General features: G+C 41.5%; 1 protein-coding gene across 1 annotated transcript in view; it reads right to left on the bottom strand.

Moving 5' to 3' along the window:
• The window catches only part of LOC142284519 (myeloperoxidase-like), a 65,178-nt gene that overhangs the window by 19,512 nt on the left and 33,113 nt on the right, over window positions 1–12,553 (bottom strand). The window contains exons 8-11 of the mRNA XM_075333201.1: window positions 8,581–8,896; window positions 7,521–7,681; window positions 7,184–7,436; window positions 3,817–3,987 (exon numbers count right to left, since the gene is read on the bottom strand). Of these exons, the coding sequence (XP_075189316.1) occupies window positions 3,817–3,987; window positions 7,184–7,436; window positions 7,521–7,681; window positions 8,581–8,896 (901 nt within the window). The remainder of the gene's footprint in view (window positions 1–3,816; window positions 3,988–7,183; window positions 7,437–7,520; window positions 7,682–8,580; window positions 8,897–12,553) is intronic.

Here is a 12,553-nt window from a genome sequence, read left to right as displayed (position 1 = left end):
GCAGCGAGGAAATCCCTGACCTTAGCTACACAGACGCTGTCATCTTGTGTAGCTGTTAAACTCTGTTTTAAACTCTGTCACCTATGGCTCTGACCCTGCCGGTATGAGCCCTTAAAAGGACTGATAGAAAGTGCTATCCCTAAGCTGTCCAGCGCTGTGTATGGAGCGTATACAGCAGTATCGGCGATAGGAGCTGCGCTAGTGATGTCTGACACCAAGGACGCAGAAGGCAGATAATGGCGTGCTGGAGGAAAATGTCCGGTTTTATAATACAGGGACATGTGACATGGACATCCTATCACACATGCCGTTGCTTCTCTGGCTAAAAGTCCACTTAGCTGTGTGTGTGTCTGGGATTGGCTGACATGCTGGCCCTCCTCACTACACGCGCGCGCTTAGGGAAGGAAGACAAGGGGGAAAAAAAAATGGCGATCGCCATTATCCATACAGCAGTGATCTGAATGCGCTGTTCCCGCACACTATACACTGAAATGTCATAATAGTGTGAGTCACAGAGTGACTTACACTATTACAGCGGAAAGCCAGCTAGGAATTATCTGGGGTTTTTTTTGCTGCTAGAACCGTTCTCGAACGTATCTAAAATTATCGAGCTTTAGCAAAAAAGCTCGAGTTCTAGTTCGATCCAGAACAGCCCCCAAAATCACTCGAGCCGCGAACTGGAGAACCTCGAACCGCGAACCGCAGAATGCCTGATCGGTGCACGGATAGAGAAACAGGATCCTTCTGCGGCGGAACGTAGTATTAGAAAGATTCCAGCATCCAGATCAAATAGATTTTCTTTAAAAAATAATCTTCTTTTATTCCAAATTCAGTTAAAAGCAATAATATCCTTCATCATGATGAAGAACGCATCACATAGGCGTGTTACATTGGACGCGTTTTGGACAAAAAAAGATCTGGATGCTGGAATCTTTCTAATACTACATTTCACAATACAGTATATACCATATACTATGTTTATCAATTTGCATTTGTGGATACAGTATTGTACTCTCTTTCGGGTAACTGGTACAGCACATTGCTTGTATTGTACCTCCCGCACACCAACAATTCTATTGTCAGCTAATGTGCAGTTAGTTTTATATGTTTTTTACTGTACAGTATTTAGTATTAGTGTACTGTAATAATTTTCTATAAATACAGTACATTATTTTGTATTACTGTAATAAGTTTGTATAAATACAGTAAATATTCTTGGGTTGTGAACAAATTGTCTGTGTTTCTATTATTTCCTATGGGAAAATTCGCTTTGATATAAGAGTAACGTGGTTTAAGAGCAGACTCCCGGAACCAATTATGCTCGTAATCCAAGGTTCCACTGTATTTATTTTCTGTTTCATTCTTAATTGTGAGCCACTACACCCCTGCAATATGTGTGGAGAATGGTATGTCAATAATGAACGCTTGTCTATGGACACCTGTGAAGTGGAAATATCTCTATTCTTCATGTTAATGGTTGTCTTTACTTAAAACATTGCACTTACTTGTAGGCTTTAATCTCCATTAGTTGTAAAGTTCCAAACATTTCTCCTGTGAACATGTCCCTCCCACATTTTAACCAATATGTTTTGGAATAAGAATAAGTTCCAGAATTGGATATGTTAAATAAAAATGTTCCTGTGCTAAGATAATCTTATAGATATGCCCCTGCTATGTATTGTGTAATGGCCCTGTCTGTCCTCACCACATGAACATTTTTTTCACATATCCAATGGGGGAACTTATTTTTATTCCACAATGTAATGATTAAAATGTACATTGTTCATTGGAAAACCCCTTAAAATACCTTCTAAAAATCCCTGAGCTCCTGTGATTCTGTTGTTATTTTCCCTTTTGCCCCACATCGCTTAAGAAATATTTACAGTTATTGGTTTTGGAGCACAACATGTGAATCTCTGCTTGTAGCTCAACTGGACATCTATTCAGAACTTTTTCTGTGCACTTTCACTCCACCCTCTCAGACACTGCCAATCACAGTCTACGCCTGAGACTATTAGATTAACTGTCTAGTTATGATTGGTAGCATCTAGGAGTGAGTGGTAAAAGCACATGCCTAAAGGGAACACTCTGATGAAACACCCAGTTGAAGTACCAGCAGAGATTTCACATAATGTGCTCTAAAAGTTCAAAAGAAATATATATGAATATCTCTGCAGTGGAGCAATGCAGTGCAAAATTGAAAAAAGGGCAAGATTAGGGTAGCTCAGGGATTTTTATAAAGTATTAGCTGTAGTACCCGGCATTGCCCGGGATAGTAACTGTTTCTCTGTCTCTCTCCCAGTCTCTGTTTGTCTCTCTATCTCTCTGTCTGTCAGTCTGTCTCTTTCCCTGTTTGTCTCTGTATCTCTTTGTTTGTCTCTGTCTGTTTCTCTCTGTCTCTGTATGTCTGTTGCTGTCTGTCTCTGTCTGTCTCTGTCTGTCTCTCTATCTCTCTGTCTGTCTCTGTCTGTCTCTTGGCCTGTCAGTCTCTGCCTGTCTGTCTCTTCCCCTGTCTGCTTCTGTCTATATGTCTGTCTCTGTATCAGTCTCTCTGTCTGTCTCTCTCTATCTCTCTGTCTGTGTGTCCGTCTGTGTGTTTGTCTGTATATTTTCCTATCTGTCTGTCTATTTCTCTAACTCTCTGTCTGTATCTCTCTATGTGTTTCTTTCCCTGTCTGCCTCTGTCTGTCTCTTTCCCTGTCTGTCTGTCTCTGTCTGCCTCTGTCTTTGTCGCTTTCCCTGTCTGTCTCTCTTCCTGTCTGTCTGCCTCTTTCACTGTCTGTCTCTTTTCCTGTCTGTCTCTTTCCCTGTCTGTCTCGTTCCCTGTCTCTCTGTCTCTGTCTGTCTGTCTCTGTCTGTGTCTGTCTCGCCGACATCATATTACCTTACACATAAGCTTCTTATACTAACAATTTCCTTTGTAGCCTATGGCAACCAATCACAGCTCATATTAATAACCTGTAGCTCCTAGCTCCATTCACTTTAACGGAGACAGGTTTTTTGGAGAGTCACTGTAAAGTGTGGGGTTACATTTTCCTATCAAAACATAGTTTATTACGTTCCCTGAGTCAAATAAAGCATCTGTGCAAAATTTTGTGATTGTAAATGCGACGGTGTGGATTCCTTTAGCGGACATACACACACACACATACACTCAGCTTTATATATTAGATTTAGTTAAAATTTCAAAGTGAGTAGTCCACTTTAATTCTTTGTCTGTTTTACCATTCTACAGAACATGATAAATCTCTGAGCAGAGCATTATATGATTCTGTTCTTGCAAAATATCCCTTGAGTTCTCTTTTGTCTCTTTGCACTAATACAGAAATTGTATGACCTATCCTGTCCTCTATCCTTCCAGACAGCAGTGCATCTTCTCTTCTTGCCATCTACAGTCTTGTACCGTAGAGCATGTACGATCTGTCTTCCCTAAAGCCTTGCATGATTTGGCTTCCTCTCAACACTCTGATCTGCCAACTTTACTGAGACCCTTTAAAGAAACCTATACACGAGGTAGATGTTGGCTTTCCATTCCATATATATGAAGGTTGGCATACAAAGGTTTATATGTATTTTCAAAAGAGAGATGGAAGAAAGCTGCTGCCAGACTGCCCTGGCAGGGCTTTATCAACTCTGAGAACAAAAAGATCAGATGTTTCAATCTTCTACAATATTTAAAAAGGTCTATTTAGAAAGATACACGTGTACATTTAGGAAGAGAATAAACAATAAAAAAAAATAGTGCAAAGAAATTCATAGCCTATAAGCCTATGAGAATTATCATACGATTCACATAATAAGATTTTTAACAGTTACCTGGTATACCATGCTCACGACCCCTTTGCAAGTTGAGGGCTGGTAGGTCAAGCCCAACCCGTTTGAAGAGCAGGAAGAGACGTTCCCTTAATTCATCTACAACCAATTGATTTTGGCGATTTAGTTTTGCTCGATTTGCCATCAATCCTCGGAGAAGAGGAGCAATTCCTCCTGTGTACGACATAAGATAGCTGATCACAATGCTCATACATGCTCATTGGACTGATCGAATGGATCGGTCAGAAGAAGATGAAATTTGTTTGGACAGAATGTGAAAGCAGCAGGCAATCAGCAGCCACTGATTGGCTGCAGTGATCCCATAACTGCCCAGGATACCGGCAAGGGACACGGGAGGAGCGATGCTGGTCCGATAGGCAGGTATAGTGTTTTTTTTAATTATATTTTCTTACACCACCCTGGCCTAATAAAAGTCCACCCAAAAATAAATTTTTCAACAAGCCCTGCAGCCTGCAGAATCCTATCAGTGTGTAGTGTACACATTAGGATTCAGCTTGCCGATTCCATCATCACATTACATCGATTATGAGATTTGCAGAGGCCACGTGCTGACTAGAGTCTCAGACGCAGCTCTCAACATCTTATTGGGAGAAGTGGCTGAGATTGTAGTCCGTATGTGACTGTATTTCAAGATGAGAATAGGAAAATTAGGCACCAATTATTATAAAGTTGGACTAGCAAAGAATCTTCAAGAAAGGACTCCATAGCATCCACAAATGTTGATTAGCTTCAATCATCACATAAAAGGTATTGCCACAGTAACAACATTATTACTACCCACAAAATTGGTGATAAATATTTGATCATTAAGGGTCCAACCAGGGTCCCAAAATGGCCTGTGTGAATATAGCAGTAATATATAATATTTGTATAGGGGCCTTGGTTGTTTATACAGTCATAGAGGAAGGTGTTGGCACCCTTGAAATTGTTCCCGAAAATGGGATATTTCTCCCAGAAATTGATTGCCATTACACATGTTTTGTTATACACATTTATTTATTTTGTGTGTATTAGAACAACATAAAAAAAAATAAAATAAAAAAATTTAACAAAATTTCACACAAAACTCCAAAAATGGGCACACATAATTGTTGGCACCTTCAATTTAATATTTTGTTGCACACTCTTTGGAATAAATAAATGCAATTAATCGCTTCTTATAACCATCAACAAGCTTCTTACACCTCTCACCTGGAATTTTGGACTCTTCTTTTGTAAACTGCTCCAGACCTCTCATATTTAAAAGGCGTCCTCTCCAAACAGCAATTTTACATCTCTCCAATGGAGGTCAATGGGATTTAAGGCCGCTTTACACGCAACAACATCGCTAACGAGATGTCATTGGGATCACGGAATTTGTGACGCACATCCGGCCTCGTTCGCGACGTCGTTGCGTGTGAAACGCACGAACAACCGTTAATGATCAAAATTACTTACCTAATCGTTGCTGTTGTAGGTATGATGTTGTTCGTCGCTCCTGCGGCAGCACACATTGCTACATGTGACACCACAGGAAAGAGGAACATCACCTTACCTGCGGCCGCCCGCAATGAGGAAGGAAGGAGGTGGGCGGGATGTTCGTCCCACCCGTCTCCGCCCCTCCGCTTCTATTGGGCAGCCGCTTAGTGACGCCGCTTAGTGACGCCGCTGTGACGCTGCACGAACTGCCCCCTTAGAAAGGAGGCGGTTCGCCGGCAACAGCGACTCGCTAGACAGGTAAGTATGTGTGACGGGTGTAAGCGATGTTGTGTGCCACGGGCAGTACCAATCGGGGCGGGTACGCTCACTAGCGATATTGATAGCGATATCGCTGCATGTAAAGTGCCCTTTAGATACAGACACATTGCTGCCACTTCAGAACTCTCCAGCGCTTTGTTTCAATCTATTTCTGGATTCTTCTTGAAGTATGTTTGGGGTCATTGTCCTGCTGGAAGTCCAATGATCTAGGATGCAAATCCAGCTTTCTGACACTGCGCACTACATTGTGACCCAAAATCCTTTGATAATCTTCAGATTTCATGATGCCTTGCACACGGTTAAGACAACCAGTAACACAACCCTAAAACATCTTTGACCCGCCACCTTAATTGACTGTAGGTGCTGTGCTCTTTTCTTTATAGGTCTCATTCTGTTTTCAGTACACAGTAGAATGATGTACTTTTAACAAATGCTCTATCTTGGTCTCATCTGTCCACAAAATGCTTTCCCAAAAGGATTTTGGCTTACACACGTACAGTTTTCAAAACTTTAGTCTAGTTTTTTTAATTTTCTGTTAGCAATGGGGTTTTCCTGGGCCTCTTGCCACAGCTTTTTATTTTATTCAAATGTCACCGGATAGTTTGCACTGACACTGATGCTCCCTGAGCCTGCAGGATAGCTTGAATTTCTTTGGAACTTGATTTGAGGTTATTTACTCACTGTCTGGAGTATACTCCCCCCCCCCATCTCATTGTAGATTGTAAGCTCTCACGAGCAGGGTTGTATTTTTTTCCCCTCTAAATATTGTATTTCTATAACTGTTACTTGTTTGTATATGATCCTCCTGAATTGTAAAGCGCTACGGAATATGTTGGCGCTATAGAAATAAAGATTATTATTATTATTATTATTACTGCATTGCAAACTTTCAACAATTTTTCTCTGACAAGGGAGATTAGCTACACTACCATGGGTTGTAAATGTCTTGATTAAGTTGTGCACCATGGACAAAGGAACATCAAGATCTCTGGAGATGGACTTGTAGTTTTGAGATTGTTGATATTTTTCAAAAATTTTGGTTCTTAAGTCCTCAGACGGTTTTCTTCTCCTCCTTCTGTTCTCCATGCTTAGTGTGACACACACAGACACACATTGCAAAGATTCAGTCAACTTCTCCCCTTTTTTATCTTGTTTCAGGTGTGATTTTCATATTGCCCACACCTCTTGCTTGCCACAGGTGATTTTGAAAGAGCATCACATGCTTGAAACAAAGTTGCTTATCTATAATTTTGAAAAGGTGCCAAGAATTTTGTCTGGCCCATTTTGGGGGCTTGTGTTAAAATTATGTCTAATATGGCTTTTGTTTCTCATTTTTGTTTGTGTTGTTCCAATATACACAAAGGAAATAAACATGTGTATGGCAAGATGTGTAATTTCAATAATTTTCTGGCAGAAATACTTACATTTCTAGAACAATATTGAGGGTACCAACATTTTCAGCCATGACTGCATGCACAATTTCTCCCATAAATCCATAGAAGTGACTGGAGCTGTGTGAATTATGGCTTTATACATTTGCAAAATAAATATTTTGTATTATATATTTTTGGAAATAGATTTTACATGGAAAAGTTTACATGGATATATTTACCTTGTCTGACCACTCTCCAACTATTGAAAAAGGTCTGGTGGAGGGGGCTCTGTGGTTCTGGGGTGTAGGGACGATAGCCATCTGCAAGGCGGTATATGAATGGTTGTATAAGAGTATGGCCCATTCGAAACACAATTGTGAATACATTAGCCACTCTTGGATCCACTGACTCATTGTAAGCCCTGTATGTCGGGAGGACCCTGGGCATCTCTGATCCTAATAGTAATGGTAGCCAATCTTTGTATGTGATTTTCTGGAAAAAAAAGTATTAAAGTCAATAATAAAGAAAGTAACAAGTAATTTTCTATTAAGTATTCATAAAAGAATAATAGAGCACCTGCAACATTCCTCCTACAATCTTCCTAGCTTCTTGATACAAGGTCTCTCCAGACCATCTTGGGTTAATCCTCCTTAGTTCTGTAGCTATGGTGTTGTGTGCACGTACAAAGAGCGTGTGTAAAGCAGTAAGACCAGGTTGCTCACTGACACGGGGGTCGCCTGCAAATAAAAATAGACAATAGACTTGCATAGTATCTTACAGTCTATGCAACATTCACTGGTGATGTAGTGTAAGGGGGTCTAGGGATCTGCCACCCCCGCAGAAGTAACAGACATTTTATAGATGTACAATAAAGTTTAGTGCTGTATGTTGTGTGGCCACTAGGTGGCAATGTGGCTCAAGTGACCGCTTTCATGATAACCCTTGGGTAGGAAAGGGTTAGTTGCAGGGAGGGCTGTATGTTATAAAAAGGGCAAGATATAGGAAGAGGACAGGAGAGTCCCCAGAGAGGGGAAACAAAGTAGAAGCCCAGAGTAGTGATTTGACGAGACCCTCAGGGTCAAACTCAGACTTTGAACATGTGGGGTCCTGTGTGTGGAAGGACTGACAGAAACTACTTCCCCTGGAAGCGGGTTTAGTCCAAACGGTCTGAGTGGTGTCCGTTTTCCTGGACAGAATTCCCAATGACTCCCTTCAACATACTGACGGTTAGTGTGACCCTAAGGATAAGGTGGGAACCGGGCGTGAGAACAGAGAATGAACCTGCCACGCACTGTGATGTCTAAGGAAGAGATGAGGGGCTTAGTGGTGATCTCAGAGACTCAAGTGCCAGGGAAGCGGTCGGCCCCATTAGCCACTCCAACAGTAGAACAACAAGTACTGCAAAAAAGTTATTCATATAAAATATTAGATTACAAGAAGTCATCTAATCTACTATTCACTTTGGAAAGTTAACTTTTCTAAAGATCCCCAGTGTCCCACGTACATGCATGTTCATGAAATGTCTACATACTATTTACTGCTGAGTATATTTCTATTTGTCACCAATGTCTCCATTTTCCACTTGACAATTGCCTTTTTTCACCACTTTATCAATGACATTATGTAAAATCAGTACCTCCCAAAAAGCAGGGGATTCCAGATGACACATTAGTCAGGACACAGAAGTCTTCTCCTTGTGTTTGAAATGGAAGAAATGGAAGTCCATCATCCGAGAAGTTCTGGTTAATAGCCATAAGTCCCAACTGATTTGTGTTATTACGCAGTGCAAAAGACAGTGGCAGATCACTGCCATACACTTGGCTTCCATCAAGGTAAGAGGTGAGAATGTTTATCTGTTCACGAATTGGTGATCCAGGGGTGCATACCGGAGAGGAGCGGAAGAGGGGGATACAGTCACTACGATTTCTAAACCGAGGGTCATTTGGTGGGATCTACCAGGATAAAAAAAAAATAGGATCATAATTTAGTCTTTACATAAAACTATATGAAATGTTTTAATATTTAATCTATGTTTCCCCAAAGAGTTAAATGTCATCACTTTTACACTCCTCAATACTGAAAATGCAACACCAAAAACGAAAAGTCATGGAATTATGGAAATTACAGGATGGAGAGATATGTTAATAATAATCTGACAATAAGACGAAAATGGAAACAAACTATTTAAAAGATCTTGATATATCCAGGATTGTGTATGACCTCCATGTGCAAAAGTACCTGGAATTACACACCTTGTTATGTTATCAATGAGTTTATTAATGGGTGTCTGGGGAATGTTCTGCCATATAAAATGCACTTAGGCAGCAATCATCAAGATCCGCTGCTGGCAGCGCCATTTGCAATTGCCGACCAATGACGTCTCAGATGTGCTCAATGGGAGACAAGACCGGAGACGCTGCATTCCATGGTAGCACATTTATATTGCACGTGGCTTGGAACTGATGTGTTGAAAATTGACTTTGTTGATTTTTACGCCTTAAGCGGGCTTTACACGCTACGACATCGCTAATGCGGAGTCGTTGGGGTCACGGAATTCGTGACGCACATCCGGCCGCATTAGCGATGCCGTTGCGTGTGACATCGATTAGCGATTTTGCATCGTTGCAAAACAGTGAAAAATCGCTAATCGGCGACACGGGGGTCCATTCCCAATTATCGTTACTTCAGCAGTAACGAGGTTGTTCCTCGTTCCTGCGGCAGCACACATCGCTGCGTGTGACGCCGCAGGAGCGAGGAAACTCTCCCTACCTGCCTCCCGGCCGCTATGCGGAAGGAAGGAGGTGGGCGGGATGTTACGTCCCGCTCATCTCCGCCCCTCCGCTGCGATTGGGCGGCGGTTCAGTGACGTTTCAGTGACGTCGCTGTGACGCCGCATGGACCGCCCCCTTAGAAAGGAGGCGGTTCGCCCGTCACAGCGACGTCGCCGGACAGGTAAGTATGTGTGACGGCTCTGGGCGATGTTGTGCGGCACGGGCAGCGATATGCCCGTGTCGCGCAACAGATGGGGGCGGGTACCCACACTAGCGATATCGGGACCGATATCGCAGTGTGTAAAGTAGCCTTTAGTGTTAGGGCTGTGATCATGTCCCCTGTTTCTTGATCAATATCCCAACTAAAGAGTTAATGCGCTGAGCGCAGTATGTCAATCGAGAAACAGTGCTTTGAGTTCAGCAGTGATTGCTCAATGCCGCAGCCCTGCCCAGATGACCGGTGTGGAACGGCATGTGTTGGGTATTTGGTATTACTTTCTAGCTTTTATTCTAATGATCTATGTAGACGGGTCTGTAATCGTGGAACAATCATTAGTATGAACGCTCACTCATGATTATTGGCCCATGTAAACATGCTGGTCATCACCGGATGCACTGACAAAGTGCCTGTTAGATGGGTGATTGGATCCTTTATCTAATACTAGCTGTAGTACCCGGCGTTGCCTAGGATAGTAATTGTCTCTCTATCTGTTTCTCTTTTTGTCTGTCCCTTTCTGTGTGTCTGTCTCTGTGTGTCTGTCCCTTTGTCTGTCTGTCTCTTTCTGCCTGTCTCTGTGTTCCTGTCTCTGTGTGTCTGTCTCTGTGTGTCTCTTTCCCTGTCTGTCTATGTGTCTGTCTCTATCCATGTGTGTCTCTGTTTCTATCCATGTCTGTCTGTCTCTCTGTGTCTATCTCTCTGTATCAGTCTCTCTCTATCTCTGTATCTGTCAGTCTCTTTCCCAGTCTGTCCCTTTCCCAGTCTGTCTCTTTCCCAGTCTTTCTCTTTCCCAGTCTTTCTCTTTCCCAGTCTTTCTCTTTCCCAGTCTTTCTCTTTCCCAGTCTGTCTCTTTCCCTATCTCTTTCCCTGTCTGTCTCTTTCCCTGTCTGTCTGTCTCTTTCTATGTCTGTCTCTTTCCCTGTCTGTATCTGTCTGCCTCTGTCTATTTCACTGTCTGCCTCTCCCTGTCTCTTTCATTGTCTCTGTGTCTGTCTGTCTCTGGCTCTCTCTCGGTCTCTTTCCCTGTCTGCCTCTTACTCTATGAGTATGTCTGTCTGTCTCTTACTCTGTCTCTGTCTCTGTCTCGTTCTGTCTCTATCCGTCTCACTACCGACATCTTATTACCTCACACATGAGCTTCTTATACTATGAATGTTCTTTGTTCCTATAGCAACCAATCACAGTTGCTATTAATAAACGTTAGCTCGCAGCTCCATTGACTTTAATAGAGGCAGTTTTTTGGAGAGTAACTAAAGCGCGGGGTTAAATTTTCCTGGCAAAACATAGTCTATGATGTTCCCTGAGTCACATGAGGTGTCTGTGCAATATTTCGTGATTGAAAATGCGACGGTGCGGATTCCTTTCGCGGACATACACACATACACACATACATACACACATACACTCAGCTTTATATATTAGATATAAAGCTGAGTGTATCTATGTGTGTATGTATGTATATATGTATGTCCGCTAAAGGAATCCGCACCGTCGTATTTACAATCACGAAATTTTGCACAGACACCTCATGTGGCTCAGGGAACGTCATAGACTATGTTTTGAGGGAAAATTTAACCCCGCGCTTTACAGTTATTTGACAAAAAAAACCTGCTTACATTAAAGTCAATGGAGCTGGGAGCTACAGGACATTATTAGGAGCTGTGATTGGTTGTTATACGAAAAAAGGACGTTCTTAGTATAAGAAGCTTATGTGTGAGGTAACATGATTTTGGTGGAGAGTTGGATAGAGAGACAAAGAGACACAGACAGAAAGACACAGACAGACAGAGACAGAGAGACTGAGACATATCGAGAGACAGACAGAGACAGAGACGAACAGGGAGAGACAGGCAGAGAGAGACAGAGACAAACAGACAGAGACAGACATAGACAGACAGAGAGGCAGACAGAGAGGGAGACAGAGAGGGACATAGAGAAAGAGAGTGGGAGAGAAGGAGAGTGAGAGAGAGACAGAAAGACACTTACTTACTATACTGGCAATGCCAAGTACTACAGCTAGTGCCAGTATAAAAATATCCAGGTACATCACCAACAGAAGGCCCCAACATAGTGTATGCCACTGAAGAGCTATATGGTGGCACATCTATTCCATGCAGTATGTACGGTATACTTTTTTTTATTTATTTATTTTTTTTTTTTGCTGTGACCTAATGAATAGTAAGGAACAATTAATGCTATTATTACCTTTATGAAAAGGAATGACAAACTATAAGTGACTCAAGCCCTAAATATCAATTTGACATAATTATAAAGCGCTAAGGGTTCTGATGCAGTGCGCACAGGGCATACGTCACTAATTGGGATTTATACTTGAAAAAAAAAAATATTCTGGGTAAAATGTTCTTAGAATTCTCCACTTCCATTCTGCTGTTATTCTGTTATGTAGTAATGTATTTAAAAATGGGTGAATTGGATACTAGCATTATTATTATTATTATTATTATTATTATTATTATTATTATTATTATTATTATTATTAATAAATAATAATAATAATAATAATAATAGTTATTGGAGTGAATAGTTAACCTGGATAGTAATGTAATAACTTTATGCTATGTGAGAGGGTTTTTATGGAACTTTTTATAGAATTATTTCTA

The sequence above is a fragment of the Anomaloglossus baeobatrachus genome, chromosome 2 (genome assembly GCF_048569485.1).
Source record: "Anomaloglossus baeobatrachus isolate aAnoBae1 chromosome 2, aAnoBae1.hap1, whole genome shotgun sequence".
NCBI classification, from domain to species: Eukaryota; Metazoa; Chordata; class Amphibia; order Anura; family Aromobatidae; genus Anomaloglossus; species Anomaloglossus baeobatrachus.
Note: the sequence above shows the minus strand (reverse complement) of the source record. Positions and strands in the feature narration are given on the sequence as shown.